Source organism: Saccopteryx leptura, chromosome X (genome assembly GCF_036850995.1).
Source record: "Saccopteryx leptura isolate mSacLep1 chromosome X, mSacLep1_pri_phased_curated, whole genome shotgun sequence".
Taxonomy (NCBI): domain Eukaryota; kingdom Metazoa; phylum Chordata; class Mammalia; order Chiroptera; family Emballonuridae; genus Saccopteryx; species Saccopteryx leptura.
The window spans coordinates 11,570,384-11,588,359 of NC_089516.1; the positions used below are offsets into that span (position 1 = coordinate 11,570,384).

At 37.7% G+C, this 17,976-nt stretch overlaps 1 protein-coding gene across 4 annotated transcripts in view; it reads left to right on the forward strand.

Moving 5' to 3' along the window:
* Nucleotides 1–17,976, forward strand: part of CDKL5 (cyclin dependent kinase like 5) — a 203,833-nt gene that overhangs the window by 61,397 nt on the left and 124,460 nt on the right. For all 4 annotated transcript variants that reach the window (XM_066357387.1, XM_066357390.1, XM_066357389.1 and 1 more), the window contains exons 2-3: nucleotides 8,420–8,650; nucleotides 11,080–11,114. In XM_066357387.1, the coding sequence (XP_066213484.1) occupies nucleotides 8,587–8,650; nucleotides 11,080–11,114 (99 nt within the window). In that variant the 5' untranslated portion in view covers nucleotides 8,420–8,586. The remainder of the gene's footprint in view (nucleotides 1–8,419; nucleotides 8,651–11,079; nucleotides 11,115–17,976) is intronic.

The window sequence follows — 17,976 nt, forward strand, 5'->3', positions numbered from 1 at the left end:
AAATCTGGTGGACAGTAGTCTTCTTCTTGACAGCTCCTATAGCTTTTATCGATTGCAGCTGTTTTGCCAAGTACCCTATGTCATTATGTGTCTCTTTTCAATCTCAACTCCTCCCTGGAAGTAATGAACATCTTGATTTTTTAGATAATCGTCACTTCTTTTTTTTATAGACTTACCACTTATATATGCATTACTAAACAATACAGTTCACCTTTTTTATTTTAATTGATTGATTTTAGTGAATCAGAGGAGAGGAGAGAGAGAGAGAGAAAGAAAGAGAGAGAAAGGAAGGAAGGAAGGAAGGAAGAGGGAAGGAAGGAAGGAAGGAAGGAAGGAAGGAAGGAAGGAGGGAAGGAGGGAAGGAGGGAAGGAGGGAAGGGAGGAAGGGAGGGAAGCACCATATGTGCCCCGACCAGAGATCAAATCCACAACCTTGGTGTTTTGGGATGACACTAACCCACTGGGCTAACTGGCCAGGGCCAACTTTGCCTGTTTTAAAACTATAAGTGCAGTGAAACTGTGTTAGTGTTTGGTTGTTTTGCAATGACTTACCACTAGCTTAGCAGCTTAAGACAGCACCCATACGTTAGCCTACAATTCTGTAGGTCACGGAGTGGTTGGGCTTCTTCGCTAAGGATATCATAAGCCTGAAATCAGCAGGTTGGCTGGGCTGAGTTCTCTTTTTTCCTTTGATTAGTTCCAAAGTGGATTTCTAAGATCCAGCTTTTTGCTCTTTTGATCGCTTTATTGTTTGTGGTAGGAAGGAATAAATTGACCTCTACCCTTTCAGGTTTTTTAACCTAGTCTAATAATTAAATTGACATGAGACAGATTGACAAGAGAAAATAACTAAATATACTTACATACATATGTATAGGAACCCCCATATGGAAGAGTCAGAGACCTCACGTACAGGAGAGGTTCTGACACAGGAAGGTAAAATGAGGCATATCCTGAGCCAAGGAATGAGGTAAGATGCTTTGGGCTCCAGAGGAGGAGGGTCATTTGCAGGATTATAAGAAGAGCAGATATTCAGTAATGAAAAGTTTGCCCTTCCCTATAGGTTGGTCATAAAAATTTATTTCTGGTGATAAGTCTTATTGTGGGGAATGCCCCCAATTTAAATTCTTTAAGGGAAAGGTAAAAGTTTCTTGTGAGTCTGCAGGGTCTCGATTGTCTTCAGTTCCAAATAACCCACAGGCCAGAGTAGCACATCTTGGGAAGGCCTCTTCTGCACCCCTACATGTATTTTGTTATTTCATGAATTTCTGCTCTTAATTATTTTTCTTTATATTTTCCTTGCATTTCTTTTGCTGTTCTTTTTTAATTCTTGAGATTCATGCTTAGTTTATTAATTAAAAAAAAATTCTCTGATATATGCATATATAAGGCTCTCCCCCAAGCATTGCTTTAGCTTCTTCCCATAAATGTGTTATTTTAAATGCCTTTTATGATTTCTTCCTTGATTCATTTATGGATTATTTTAATTCCAAACCTATGAATGTTTTCTAATGATTTCTTTTATGATTGATTTTTTGCATACTTGCATTGTGGAGAGAATGTCCTTTCACTTCAATCCTTATTATTTGTTTTGGGTTGTGTTATGGCTTAGCACATTATCAGTCTTTGTAAGTGTCCTATGTGTACATAGGGGGAAAAAGGTATTCTGCTGTTCTTTGCTACAGTTTACATGTTCACTTGGTCAGGTTTAAAAATCGTCTGTATCCTGCTATTTTTTTTTTAAGGTGAAGGGAGGGGAGATAGTGAGGCAGACTCCCAAATGCGCACCAACTAGGATCTCCCCAGCCACCCTATCTGGGGCCGATGCTCAAGTACCGAGCTATTTTCAGCTCCTGAGGCTGATGTGCTCCAATAAAGCCACTGTCTGTGGGAGGGGAAGTTAGAGAGAAGGAGGAGAGGGAGGAGAGAGAAGCAGATGGGTGCTTCTCCTGTGTGCCCTGACCGGGAATCGAACCTGGGGCGTCCATATGCTTGGCTGACGCTCTGTCCACTGAGCTACACTGGCCAGGTCCCATTTTTTCTTTAAACTGCTGAATTCCTTTGCTGTTATTCTGTCTTTCAGTTCTAGAATTCTAATTTATTTTTCCAAATTTATTCTTTTACCTTTTTTACTTTAGAGTCCTGTCAGAATCTTAAACCCTTGTGTTTTTATTAATTCAACCTTATAGTTATTTTATAGGCTGTTCTTGATAATTCTAATATTACAAGACTTTCTGGGTCATTTTCTGCTTTGGTCATTTCAATTTGTTCTTGTTTGTGGTATTGTTTTACTTTGTGTGTCTGGCTACTATGTGGGGCACAATGTAAAGAAGTAATTATCTGTAGCAATATCGTGAGGGCTAGGTTGGTGTGATCTTCTGCAGAGACTTGCTGTTTTGTTTGTTTGTTGGAACCCTCACCCTGCCTCCTTGCTTCAGCCCGACATCTGGTGGCACCACCAATATGAATTGGGACCACCTCAATGCAACAATCCACGGTACACTTAGAGGGTTATTTAGGTCACCCAGATGACATAAAGCTATAATGCAAGTCTGTCCAAAGCTGATTTCTTTCTGGTTCCCTCTAATAGGAGCTATACTCCTATTCTGGGAGTATAGCTCTTTCGGGTTTTTGCTTTAAATGAGTGGTGGATTATCAAGCTTCCTTCTTTTGAAACATTCTTGCCTTTGACTGTTTTACCCATGGATTTGTAAGGGTTTCAAGAGCAAACTGGTTTTCTCCCCTTTTCTCTTTTTCTGGACTTTCAAGGGCCAGAAGGCTAAACCATTTTGGGTGGTTTGGATTCTACCTCTGGGTTCTATTATTTTGCCGTGACTTCAGCCGGGTAATTCTTTACAATCTTGTTAAGTCTTTGGGGTTTGGGCGCTGTCTTTAAAAAGTATTCCCTCCAGAATTTGTATTTATCCTCAAAGGGATGTTTCATCCAAGTTATTTAGTTATTTGAAACTAAAATGTCTGAATTTTTATGTCTTAAAATTAATCTGTTATTCACCTCAAGTTGTAGTTGTTGACGTAAGAACGTCCAAACCTATAGAAAAATTTTATAAGAATGAGAGACACATTTTTGAGGACATGTCCAGAAGCAAGATCTCCAGGGATGGAGAAAATGCTCCAGAGGATGACAGTTTTGCACTAATCTTATACATTTAGAATAAAAGGAGAAAGCGTAAGGAAAGTTGCATGGAATCCACTGGTGATAGATTAAGGAGGTGGGAGAAAGCAAAGTGGGAAATCTCTGGGATTGGATAAAAAGCAAAATGGGGAGACACATTCCTTTCATATTGGTGGGTCCAGGACAGGTAACATGTAACGTTTACAGTACATAGAGATGGTGTGTAACAACGAGGAGTTCTGTTGTCCTGTGCTCTGGTGCCAGCACTCTCCGGGGGTCTGGAAAAGACAAGTACTGTGACATTTCAAAGGAATGTTATCTAGATGCATGAGAACAATGTACAGGGCTCTCTGAAGGTGAAGATCGACCTTTGCTAAGGAAGCAGTAGGCCTGGGATGACTTCCAGTCACTGAGTGTATCAGGCCTGCCAAGTAGCTCCCTGAGCTTGTGGGCTCTATTAAGTTGCCACGCCCCTTTTTCTTTACATAGTTTAATCTAATTTGGCATCATTTTTTACCCCAGTGTGAATACTGGTAGTTAAAAGGCTGTTCTTGACACCTATAGTATGTATTTACCACTCACACATCTAAATTCTGATTCCCAGTTTGCATTACTCAGTTTTGATTTCCTCAGAGACTAGGTGGGACCAAATGTTCTTTACATATATTTACTTACAGAACTTTTTGGGTGCTGAGTCTTCCTAGAGGGAATGATTTCATTTCTATCTCTGCTTTCCTCTGGAATGAGCTGTATACCGTTATTGGCAGAGAGTGGAATATTTGCATGTTTCCTGGGTGTTCTTCCAAATCAGTCACAGAAGATGAAAGAATGATTCATTCTCAAGCACTCTGAGCATCTTTTACCTGGAATGTGACTGACTTAGATTTTCATATGGTTTGTTATTGACATTTGACCTCTGATGTCACCTTTCAGAGAGGCCTCTCTGAGTAATGGTTCCTTTGTCCTCCGCCCCCCATAACATATCAGTATCTGATAATAATCTTGTATTTTTTACTCCCTCAGCAAAATGTGAAGTTCCATGAGGGCCAGGGCCTTGCCTATCTGGTTTACCACTGTCTTGTGTGTCGTATTTATTCATTTCCTGAAACATGTTAGGCAGTCAGTAATTATTTGTTTAAGAAATTAATAAATAGAATAAATATTAATTTCTTCTGAAATTGTGACATTATTATCTCTAAATGTCGCAGTCATCCTTTTTTAATTTGGGACTCCATTAAAGTTCTCTAAAATATAGTATCTGCTTTCCTCTTGCCTTCTTTTTTTTCAAAAACTTTTTTTTTTGTAAATGTTGAATGAAAAATCAGGTAATAAGAACCTGACCTCAAGTAAATGTTAGAGTGGTAAAGAAATATTTAGGATTAGGGCAACTGTGACTTTCCTGTTATATATGGAACTGAAACAAGGTCATTGTGGCTGGAGTGAAGCAAGCCAAGTGGACCAGTCAGAGATGATGTCAGAGGAAGGCAGCTAGGCCTTGTGGCTTCTGTGGACTTGGACTTTCACTCTTACTGATAAGGGAGGCCACTGGAGAGTTTAAGCAGAGAAGTAACATGATCTGACTTTCTTAAAGACTCCTGTGTAGGAGCAGATTGAATTCAGGGGATGGTGAGGATGGAAGTGTTAGGGATATTTAAGTAAGTCTGGTCTGCTTCTGGGCTCTCAGGGTAGCTCCGCTGGCAAATTTGGCTCATCTGGCTCATCTGTGCAGGGAGCATCCTGTCTTAAGGTCTGTGGCTTAGTTCTAACCGTCAGTATACTTGCTAGGGCATGCTGCCAGATGCGAGCCTCCATGCTGCGCCTTCTTACTTTTCTTAGTCCGGGTGGGTGTACTGTGCTTGGAACTCTGCTGCTCTTCCATGTATGTTCTAGAGTCAGCTTCTCCTAACTCCTCAGAAAACCCTGGGATTTTGATGAGGATTGCATTGACTGCATAGGTTAATATGAAGAGTACTGACTCTTCTTAGCTTAAAATTGGGCCATATATATATAATATATCTATCTGTGTGTGTGTGTGTGTGTGTGTAAATTTGAATAGAGGCCTCGAAGACCTCTTGTTATGTTAAATCCTAAGCAACTTTTTTTTGTTATAAATGTGATTTTTAAAAATTATAATTTGTTTCTTGTTTATGTTTATAAACGCAGTTATTTGTGTATTAAATTGATATTCAGCTACCTTTACAACACTTATAATTCTAATACTTTGTAAATTCCTCTGAATTTTCTATGTAGGCAATAATATCTATAAATACTACTTTGTTTCTTTCTAATTATATATATTTTATTTATTTTACTGAGCTGGCTAAAATCCACTGAGGTAATATTTAATAATAATGTTAATAGGTATTACTTGTAGGACATCTTATCAGGTTCTTAATTTTTTAAAGGGATTGTGTCTAATGTTTCATATTTAAAAAGGATGTTATAGGCCCTGGTCGGGTAGCTCAGTTGGTTAAAACGTCATCGTCCTGACATGCTGAGGGTTGTAGTTCAATCCCCAGTCGGGGCACAAACAAGAATCAACCAATGAGTGCATAAATAAGTGCAACAACACATTGATGTTTCTCCCCCCCACCCCACTCTCTCCCTCCCCCCTCCCTGTCTCCCCCTCCTTTCCCTCTCTAAGGAAAAAACTAAAAAGAATAGTGTAGGTTTTTGTCAGATACTTTTATCAGGATATGAACATTTTAAAAGCATTTAATTAAGACATATTAGTCTTCAGAAAGCTTGTCTCAGTTTACATTCGCAGCATCAGTGTTACGAAAAGGCACACTTCTTCATGGTAATAATACTTTTCCGCACCACATGGAGTACTCTTAATTTTTAAAAAGTTTCAGATTTCATAGGCAGCAGAAAAATTTCTTTACTAGTTTTGATTTATTTCTTAACTAATATTTTGTGTTGGTACAGCTGTTACTCTTTTAAAAGATAAGATAGGATTTTTGAAATAATTTCAGATTTAGAGAAAAATAGCAAAGATAGTAAAAAGAACCTTCTGTTTCATAGACCCTGGACCCACGCTCTCCAAATATTAGCATTTTACTATATTTACTTATCATTTTTTCTGTTTCTCTTTACTAACATAACATTGTTTTCTGAACAAGTTATAAACTTTATATCTAAAAACTTTACTGTTCTTTTTCTTTGATCATTAAACCATTTTGTTAGACTGTCTTATTCTAGAGATTCTGGGCTATGCCTTATTTTATCAAAATAGTATAATTGATGCAATATTATATTAGTTTCAGACATATAACATAATAATTGGTTATTTGTATATAGAGAAATGATCAGCACAATAAGTTTACTTAACGTCCATCACCCCACACAGTTACAATTTTTTCTTGTGATGAGAACTTTTAAGATTTACTCTATTAGCAATTTTTGAGTATACAATATGATGTCACTCGCTGTAGGCACTATGCTGTACATTATACCCATCGGGCTTATTTTAACCACCCTCACTCATTTTGTCATTTCTTAAGATAAGAACATTATTTTATATAACCACCACACTATTATCAAAGTACTACACTATTATTATATAATCTGTAGACATTTAAATTTTATCAGTTACCCTTTATAGCAAAGTATATATATTTTGTTCTTATCCAGAATCCAATCTAGGATTGATTATGCATTATATTTAGTTTTCATGGCTTTTAATTTTTTTTTTCTGGAATAGTTACTTAGTCGTTTTTTGTCTTTCATGACATAGACATTTTTAAATTTCTATCAGGAGGCATAGGGTGTTGACTTGTCCTATTACTAACAGTGTTAATTTTGATCACTTAAGGTAGTATCTGGCAGGATTCTTCACTATGAGGTGACTAGTTTGCCCTTTGTAGTTGAGAAGTATCTTATAGGGAGCTACTTTGAGACTAGATAATATCCTGTTTTCCATCAAACTTTGAACTACTAGTTTTATCATGTATTGATACTTGCCTGAAATAACTGCAATATAGGCCAGGGTGGTTGCCAAATGGTGATTTTTCTAATTTCTTCATTACATTTATTACTTGGAATTATACTCTAAGAAAGGGCTTTTCCTTCTCTCCCCTTTATTTATGTCAGTGGGGAATGGTACATTTTTATTTTATTCTGTGGATTACAATCTTCTACTATTTTCATTTTGTTGCTCAAATGTTCCTGGTCTGAGCAGTGGGAGTCTTTCCAAGCTGGCTCCGAATCCTTTAGAAATGCCCCCTTATTCGTTGAGCATTTCCCTACCTTCTACCCTAGCCTGGAAATCAGCCATTTCTCCAAGGAACCATGACTTTTTTGATTGGTGCATTAGCTGTGCTCGTGGCTACTGGAGTTCTGTTGCTTCCAGGCCCCATCAGCAGACAGAGCTAAGAAATATGTGTGTATGTATATTTACCCACATTTATATCTATTTCTGCATCTCTCTATATTAAGAACTGAGCATGTATGCTTAACTGTCATTCCAAACCTTCTTCCATTTCATATTTGTAACTTCCTTTTAGGAGAATAAGAGACCAAACTCATCCACAGTATATTAACTTATTTGCTCAATCCTGAAATACACATAAAGAAGTTTCAGATCTCTGTAAAAACAGATACCTAAGTAGAGAATAAATGTGTTTATATTTAGTGTTGTCTTTTTTTTTCTTCTTTTTCTTTTTCTTTTGCAAAAGAGAGTTGGGGAACAGACAGGGACAGACAGACAGGAAAGGAGAGAGATGAGAAGCATCCACTCATAGTTGTGGCACCTTAGTTCATTGATTGTTTTCCCATATGTGCCTTGGGGTGGGGGGCTCCAGTCGAGCCAATAACCCCTTACTCAAGCCAGCCACCTTGGGCTCAAGCCAGCTGGGCTCAAGCTGGTGACCCCACACTCAAATTGGTGAGCCTGTTCTCAAGCCGGCAAACTTGGGGTTTTGAACCTGAGTCCTGAGTCCCCAGGCCAATGCTGTATCCACTGCGCCACTGCCTGGTCAGGCTATTTAGTGTTGTCTTTAGCTCGGGGAGAGTATGCTCTTAAAATACTGTTTTCAAGAGTTACCTAGGGTTAATTCTTTCCCCCTGGCTCTCTTCAATGTTTTTACATTATTCAACTCAAATACAGTTAAGTTTATATTTGTTAATTTTCGTTCCCTTTTGGGTACCTCCTATGATTATTTCTCCTATAATTTTGGTATGTGAAATGTTAACATAGTTTTAAAAGAACTGTATAAAAAGATATAAGCTAGGTTATTAAATTACTGAGATATAAAACTTATGGCTTTTAAATGTTTGTTCTTGCAGGGAATCAGTTAATACTTCATGTTAGAAGAAATATGTGAAAGTTCCTGCCGACGTGTGAGAATTTCTTCATTCAGCCATTTTTTTGTTCTGTTTACTGGACAACTTTCTCAGAAGTTCTTTTTCGATGCCATGTTTTGTGGCTCACATCAAAGGAGGAGTTTGTCTTCATGAAGATTCCTAATATTGGTAATGTGATGAATAAATTTGAGATCCTTGGGGTTGTAGGTGAAGGTAAGTTTTGCATTCCTTGAGTTTTTGAGGAATATATAATTAATTATACCTACCACCAGAAAAAGTTAATAATACAGGTCCTATTAATTTAATCTAGATCAATTTAGACATGGGCCTAAAAGTAAGATATTAAAAATAAAATTACTCTCAACTGTTGGGCTTTATTCTCTATTTGAAAGTTAATAACATTTTAAAACCCCTTAAAGTCCAATAATGGGTTTCTTAAGGCTGCTTTTGTTTTATTCTTTTCATTAGGAATCATGGTTTCTTTAGTCAATTTTTTTGGTTACATTTTATTTTTCTATCAGCTAGGCTTATTGTGAATAACTTAAAATTTATTTATATAAGTTAAATTTTACTTACTACATGGTAAATAAGTGAATAACTTTTGTTTGTCTTTGGGAATGATAAACCACATTTTATAAATTCTGAGTCACACCATTTGGTCATATTGTAATTTCTTTGAAATCAGATGTGTGTTATAATTAGCAGCATGTCTGGTTTAATTTGCAGCATTTTTCCTTTTTTAAAGTACATAAAATCATGCTTACAATCAGTGACATCATTGATTAGATGAAATACGGTTATTCATTTTTCATGAGTTGATTTTTTTCTTCTTGGTAATTTTTGCTCTTAAAGATAACTTAATGGAGATTTTGATAAATGATCCTGTTAATGGGATAAATGACTATAATTACAGTTTCTTAGCATTTATATCTGTAAAACAAATGTTATATAAATTTTATATTTCAAAATTTTCAAATAAAATTTGAATTTCAAAAGAAGTTTTAAAAATTTATACCAATGTGAACAGCAAAGCTATTTTAGATTTTAATATTATTAATATTAAGTTGTCAAATCCTTTTTAAACAAAAACAGTTAAAATACAGTCTAATCTTTGGGTGTTTGCTTCAAGGTCTTAAGTCAAAACCATATTAGTTTACTGGACCCTCTTCCTTCCCCGTCAGCTCCTTTTCTTTTTCTTCACTGATGTTAATTACGTAAATAAAATCTATTGTCCATATCTTATATGCTATCTGTTTGATAATAGCTGCCTTTTTGTTTGTCATTGGTTTTTTTTTAAAGTATTACAATTAGAGACTTAGGCAATAAAGCTGCTGACTAGAAGGTCTCATCATAGGGTTGCAATATTCAACAAGTTTGGAATATTCCAGATTCTGGGCCTAAGTTTTCTGGATCATAACCTTGTTTCGCTTTGTATACCTGTAAATAATCATCTTCTCAAGGATTGGCTCAGGTTACCTAAAACTACCAGGCTGTTATGTAAATCAGACTGTGTCAGTTTAAGTTATAGTCAGAAATATCATTGCTATATGTTTTCTCCTTTCTGAATGACCTCAGATGCTTTTTGGCTAAGAAATACATATCTATATTAAGGAAATGAAAAGCTGTCAAGCAAAGTCTACATTCCTGTAGCCTAGACAGTGTGTTTTCACCTCATAGAAAAACTGGCCTGAGGTTGGATGATTGTCTGTGATGTGGAGCTAAGTTGGATGGCTGTCATGGCTGGTCCCACCCTAACTAGGATAACGAGGTTCATCCATCTCAGCCAAAGTGGGGGAGATTTGTTCTCGTTCCCTAGACTGTATTGGAGACACATTTCCCAATTTCATGTCCCCTAAAGTCCCTTCTTATAGATGCATGAGGCTTTACCTCTCCATGTCTGTGTTCATGACATTTCTACAAACCTTAGTTATCATACATTTGATTCTTCTAGTTAGATTTTCACAATATAATTTTAATCTCAGTTTCCTGGGTATCTTGCTGTCAACTCGTGTGTTCTGCCTCTAAGGAAGTAGTTTGTTGGCTACATAATAGGAGAAGTAAGCCAAAAGTAGTGATGAATCTCATTGAGATTACCAAAGTGGGAGTGTGTGCTGATAAATGGACAGAGATACTTGGACTGCTTGTGGCTTGTGCCCTTGAACTGAGTCATTATTTATGGCAAAAATGTATAAACTTCTACTAGTTGTTAATTAGATGCCGAGGCCTATAGTATTTTGCCAATCAGGAAAGACATTCCAGTGTCCTAGAAGAGTATTTAAATGTCTTCTAGGGTAGAGAACATATTTGGTAAGCTCTGTGCTTGAGCTTACTCTTGGGAAATCATTAGCTCTTAAATTTTAAGTTCCTAGAATCTCTTGAATTAATTTTCATTTACTCCTAAAGTTCTTATGCTCAAATCTTGTCTCCAGAATATTTTAAACTTAAATTAAAAAATGTCTCAAGTGAAATTTTCTTTAAAAAAGAGAAACCTTTAAAACTACACGTTGAGGAAATGGGCTGCTTATAGTCTGGGTGTTTATATATATAGCACTCTATACTGAAAACCAGTGTAAATATAAGAGAACTGATTTCTACTTGCAGTTTCTATACTGCTCCTAACTGTTTACTTCTTTTTATCATAGGAGCCTATGGAGTTGTACTTAAATGCAGACACAAGGCAAGTACAAGAAGAAAATATCTTATGTATTTAACTGTTTTGAAACTAATGTGGTTTTCTGTGCATGTGGGCATATAATTAAAACTGTCTGGCTATAATGATGATGCTTATTGAATAGAATTAATAAGTGAACCCAGAGAAAGGAGACTACTTTGGAACAAGCTTTATAATGAGTAGGTAGTCATTAGTTCTTTGCAATCATGTGCTACTTTTTCAGCTGTTCTATATGTAGGTGAAAAGCTGCCTAATGGAAAGAGAAAAGGTAGTAGAGAAGAAATCAAGGGATTGATGAATTGATATTCAGGTACTTAAGAGCAATGAAGAATTTCAGGCAGTATTTCTCATGTAGACCCAATAACTTAGAATGCTTGATGGATCGGAATCCAGATTCCTAAGGGTATAGTGGGTAGGTATTTGATTGTGGAATAGAGCTTGGGATAATAGTGTGTGGTTATGATTATTGGCTGTAGTTGATCACCCTGAACAGCCTTGAAAAGAATCATGTTATATAAATGATTTGACTATGATAATAACCACCATTTATTCACATCAAGTTTCCATAGCCATTGCTCAGTGGTGAGCATGTTTTATTCAGAGACTTTTAGATGGTAGGTGTTCTAATATCAAATCATTATGTTGTACATCTGAAACTAATATAATGTTGTATGTAAATTATACCTCAATTAAGAAATATGGCAAGTGTTGAAGTGATAATGATTTCAAGCATTAGGTTAGCTATTTTTCTCTTATGGTATACTTAGTGTATTAATAATCTGACCTCAGGTTATTTTGTGTATAATTTGTTAAGACTAAAATTTAAAGTATTTTTTATATTTATAGCCATAAAAGTAATTTATGTATGAAATGAGCTTAGCAATTTAGCCCAAACCATTTAAACTTACAGATCTACTATAACATATGTATGTGTATATACAGATAAATAAAGAGATGTAATTTTTATTTTTTTAAATTTTTCCGAAGTTAGAAGAGGGGAGGCAGCCAGACAGACTCCCGCATGCACCTGACCAGGATCTACCCGACATGCCCACCAGGGGACGATGCTCAGCCCATCTGGGCTGTTGCTCCATTGCAACTGGAGCCATTCTAATGCCTGAGGCTGAGGCCATGGAGCCATCCCATCCTTAGGGCCTCGGTCAAGTTTGCTCCCATGGAGCCTTGGCTGTGGGAGGGGAAGAGTGAGATAGAGAGGAAGGAGAGGGGGAAAAGGTGGAGAAGCAGATGGGCGCTTCTCCTGTGTGCCCTGTCCGGGAATCAAACCTGGGACTTCCACATGCTGGGCCGACGCTCTGCCACTGAGCAAACCAGCCAGGGTCAATAGAGGTAGTTTTTTTATTTTTATTTTTTGAGTGAGAGGAGGGGAGGTAGACTCCTGTATGCATTCCAACCAGTATCTACCCTGCAAATCCCTGTCTTGGACCGATGCTCCAATAAACCGAGCTATTTTTAGTGCCTGAGGCTAACGCACTTGGAACAACAGAGCTATTTTCAGCGCCCGGGGCCATGCTGGAACTAGTTGAGCCACTGGCTGTGAGAGTGGAAAGAAAGAGAGAGGGAGGAGAGAGTAGGGGAGAAAAGCAGATGGTAGCTTCTCATGTGAGCCCTCACCAGGCATTGAACCTAGAACATCTGAATGCTAAGCTGACGTTCTCTCCACTGAACAAACTGGCCAGGGCCTAGATGATGTAATTTTGATGTTTGCCTTTTCTTTCCCATTATACAAAATATTACTTACATTTTATATTACAGCTTCATGACAGTTGATTTATTTTTAAGTTTTAGATCTCAAATCTCTTACTTCAGTTCAATGAAAATTTCTATTCTTGAAATTGGTGTTCAAATTATTTATGTTAGTAGTTATCTTAAAGATTTTTGCCAGTAAATTCTCAAAAAGTGATTTGAATAGTATTGGTTCTTGATTCAAGATGATTAAGAACTTATAATAATAAATATAATCAAAGTAATTTTAGCATCTTAAATATGTCCTTAAGAAATATTATGGCAGTTTGAAATTAAGCAAATGAGAAGTTCCCTAATGAAATGCTATGCTTTTAATGAGTTGCCTTGAATTACAGTAAATTTCTGAAACTTAAAAAAAAATTCCTGGGTGGGTACTACTAAGGAGAAATAGATTGTTGGTTTTCAAGTTAGATTTAACTTTCTTTTTGTGTGACAGAGACAGTCAGAGAAAGGGACACATAGGGACAGACTGTACAAGAGGGAGAAAGATGAGAAGCATCAGTTCTTTGTTGTGACTCCTTAGTTGTTCATTGATTGCTTTCTCATATGTGCCTTGACTGGGGGTGGGGGCGCTACAGCAGAGCAAGTGACCCCTTGCTCAAGCCAGCAACCATGGGCTCAAGCTGGCGACCTCGGGGTCTGGAACCTGGGTCCTCCACATTCCAGTCCAACGCTCTATCCACTGTGCCACCACCTGGTCAGACAGATTTGACTCTTTAATGAACATAATACCCCCCATAGCAAATGAAAGCTTTAGTTCTTAATCTTAATCCTTGAGTTCTCAAACCCAAGGATTTCTAATATATAATGCAAATCTTCCTACAGTGTTTTTTCTATCTTTGTCACTTCTTCCTGTGGCCTTTCCTCTATACCTTTTTTTGACCTTATCTAAGCTACCTAAGCTCTCCTTCTACCATTTATGTAAAAAAAAAGTTTATTGGTCAAATATATTGTTTTTATCTTCCCATATAGCTGGTTTACTTGTTTGTTAAAATATGCTTATACCTGCCCTGTGGTGGCGCAGTGGAGAAAGCGTCAACCTGGAACGCTGAGGTCACTGGTTTGAAACCCTGGGCTTGCCTGTTCGTCAAGGCACATATGGGAATTGATGCTTTCTGCTCCTCCCCCCCTTCTCTTTCTCTCTCTTTCTCTTCTCTCTCTCTCTAAAAATGAATAAATAAAATCTAATATATCTATATATCTATATACATATGTAGATATATATGTATATAGATATAGATATATATTCTTGTTTACCTGTAGTAAGTGGTTTGCCCTACATGCTATTAATGTAATCTGTTAGCATCAGCAAGAAGGGCCCAGAGTGAAATTGAATGAGAACAGGCATCTCTGCTCTTGGGAAACCAACTTTAAATGTGAACTTTGATTCCTAGTGGCTATGTGTTAGGGCACTTTGAATTACATGGATGAGTACCCCATAGTATTCTTAACCTTAACCTTATATGGCTATGGTTTGTTTGAAGAGATACTTTAAACAATGAGATTACATCTAAAAAACTTTTTTTTTACTGCCCTTCACTAAATGAGGGACTCACAGACCAGCTAAGTATCGTTGCTTTTCCTTTTATGCATCTAAAAAGATATCACTGAATAGAAAATTTAAAGCATAAATGAGTGCTTAACTCTGAGTAATAAAAACTCTTTTTAGAATCTGCAGCTGTTTAATCATTTAGACTTGTTATGGTATATTCTTTTTTTCAGCCAGAATCAAACCTTCAAATCTTTACCCCACTCCCGCAAAATAGAGAATTTGATGCTTTTGGTGAGATTTACTGTTCAGGATCAAACAAATGGATTACCGTGAAATCTCATGTTGCAGTTAAATATGGATATAATCCTTTCTGTTGTGCCGTTATATATAAAATAATCATGCCCATGTATTTTGCATACCTTTTAAAATTTAATACAATGGTTATAAAAATGTATGATTACTTATGCATAAGTGTGTGTGATCACTTATGCATAAATTTGTTCTCTTTTTGAGAGTGTTGGCTCTGGGTGTATATACAATTAAATAATTCCTAGCATATCCTATATTTGAGCAAGTGTGAAAGAAGGTTGCTGTTTTAATCTGTATTGTTGCAAAAAATTTAGAGGTCATGTTTATACAAAGATACATCTTGTCTTTTGTGAATACAATAGATGTTGGTCTATTCAAGGCCAAAGACCATACTTCTCAGTTTACTGAAATAAATGATGCCCAATTAAAAAAGAATATAACAGTATGTCTTTTAACAGCCTCTGTTTATTGTTACATATACACGTTGACCTGTATATGAAAACTCTTAGCAATGTCTGTTCAACTCTTCCTGGCACTTATGACTCCTCACATTCGGAAGACTTTCTGGTTTGGACCTTTACCTTGCAGATATAATATTGCTGTATTTTTGTTTTGTTTTTAATTTGCATGTCTGCTTTGAAGTGACTATGATTGGAGAGGCATGTTTTTCAGTATACTTCTTTGCAGAAGAGTTTTAATAGGGAGATACGATTAGAACTCGAGGCAGGAGAGGTTGTGCAGCAAAATAGAGCTTGGAGGGCAATGCAGTTGAGCCTCGGACAGGGAAGTGCTGGTTCGTGTAGGTCCTTCCCTCTGGCTGGGCTTGGCTCATGAGAAGTCTCTGGTATGAAGTAGTAGGGACCGTTTGCTCTTGAGATAGCTAGTTGTTATACAAAGCCATGAACTATCCCATATTAGGGTACAGCCTATAAAGTATTCAATAAATAATAAAGTTGATTTAAATTACAGAACCAAAAGTGAAGGACAGTGCAGAGAGCTTCTGCAGAGTAGCAAGTCCCTGTGGAAGGATCGAAGATGATCTCGAGGATTTGGGGCAAAATGGAAAAGCATTGCTATTATTTATCTGAAAAATTTATAGAGCGTGTATACGTTTGGGGAGGGGAGAAATAATGAGTTTGGCTTCATAATAAAGAATAAAATGGCAGTAGAATACAAAAACTGATATTAGTAAATAGCACATATTGAGCATCTACCATGTGCAAGGTACTCTACTAGATGTTTACATTCAATTCCCACAACAGCTGTCCTCTTATTTCCATTTTCCAGGTGAGGAAACTGAAGCATGGAGAGGTTTAGTAACAGGGTCAAGATTACTCAGCTCTTGAATTATGCAGCTTTGATCTGATGCCAGAACTAGCTACCTTGAGCATGAGATAGAACTAATTGTGAAATGATATGTACCTTCCAAGAGGGAGTGCAGAGCAGGATGAAGAGCATGCTTTAAATGGTCAGCCTGAAAAGAGAGGGAGGCCGACCACTTGAAAGCAAGGAAGGGCCCTGGCCGGTTTGCTCAGTGGTAGAGCGTCAGCCTGGTGTGCAGGAGTCCTGGGTTTGATTCCCGGCCAGGGCACACAGGAGAAGCGCGCATCTGCTTCTCCACCCCTCCCCCTCTCCTTCCTCTCTGTCTCTCTCTTCCCCTCCCGCAGCCAAGGCTCCATTGGAGCAAAGTTGGCCCGGGCGCTGAGGATGGCTCCATGGCCTCTGCCTCAGGCGCTAGAATGGCTCTGGTTGCGACAGAGCGATGTCTCAGATGGGCAGAGTGTCGCCCCTGGTGGGCATGCCGGGTGGATCCCGGTCGGGCGCATGCGGGAGTCTGTCTGACTGCCTCCCCGTTTCCAACCTCAGAAAAATACAAAAAAAAAAATCCCCAAAAAACAAAGAAAGCAAGGAAGAAAGGTTTTTTTTTTTTTGTTTGTTTGTTTGTATTTTTCTGAAGCTGGAAACGGGGAGAGACAGTCAGACAGACTCCCGCATGCGCTCGACCGGGATCCACCCAGCACGCCCACCAGGGGCGATGCTCTGCCCACCAGGGGGCGATGCTCTGCCCCTCTGGGGCGTCGCTCTGCTGCGACCAGAGCCACTCTAGTGCCTGGGGCAGAGGCCAAGGAGCCCTCCCCAGCACCCGGGCCATCTTCACTCCAATGGAGCCTTGGCTGCGGGAGGGGAAGAAAGAGACAGAGAGGAAGGAGGGGGGGGCAGAGAAGCAAATGAGCGCCCCTCCTATGTGCCCTGGCCGAGAATCGAACCCGAGTCCCCCGCACGCCAGGCCGACACACCAGGCTGACGCTCCACCGCCGAGCCAACCGGCCAGGGCCAGGAAGAAAGGTTTTGAAGATGGCATTCACCAACAGTGTCAAAATTCATTGAAAGATCTGTGATGATAAGAATTGAGGGGTGACCAGATTAGACCTGTTTCATTTACCCGTGCCGTTTATTAAGGGCCTCTTTAAGTGAAACCGTACGCTGAATGCCAAACTGCAAGAGGTTAAGAAGAGAGTACATGGATAAAAGCTGGACTGTGCCATTTCCCCTTTGAGATGTGGAAGATTGAGGTTAAAACTAGGAAGAAGACTAGATTTGCTGAAGTATTTATTCTCTAGTCAGGAATAAACTTACTTCCCTACTGAAAGGCACCCTTTGGCTGTTTGCTATTACTTAACATTCACAATTGATCTTTTGCTATAAAGCTTCAGCTTTAGCAATTATACATTTTGAATTAGTGATTTCTTTTTCAGATTTTTTCCCTCTTTTTAAAAATATTTTATTTTGTTTTATTTTTTTTATTGATTTTAATTTATTGTGTTTCCATAGGTTCTAGTGTTGCCCCGAATGCATCCCTCCTCCTTTTTCAGATTTTGTTTTTCACCAAAATGCAAAACGACGACTTGTTTTTTTTAAGTGAACGATTTTAAGATATTTAAGGAAAAGTCAATGAACCATCACCAATTTAACAGATTATTGATAGTCTGCCATCTCAAACCAAAACAGTTATTTTCTACTATAACAAAATAAACTTTTACTTTTTCAGTTTCTTCCCCCCAGTAAATAAAACTAATATTTTCTTTAATTTTTAGTTTTAGGTTTTACATGTGAATTGAGTTTTTAAAACACAATTTAGAGAGAGTCAACAACGAGAAACTGAATACATGGGATTAATTCTGTTATTTCCTTTGTCATTACTTTCATCCTTATTTAACTAAAAATGAAATGTGATTTTTTTTCTTTGCTTTTTGTGTGCAAAATTTTTAGCATTTGAAGAAGATTAAAGAGTGGCTTGGGATG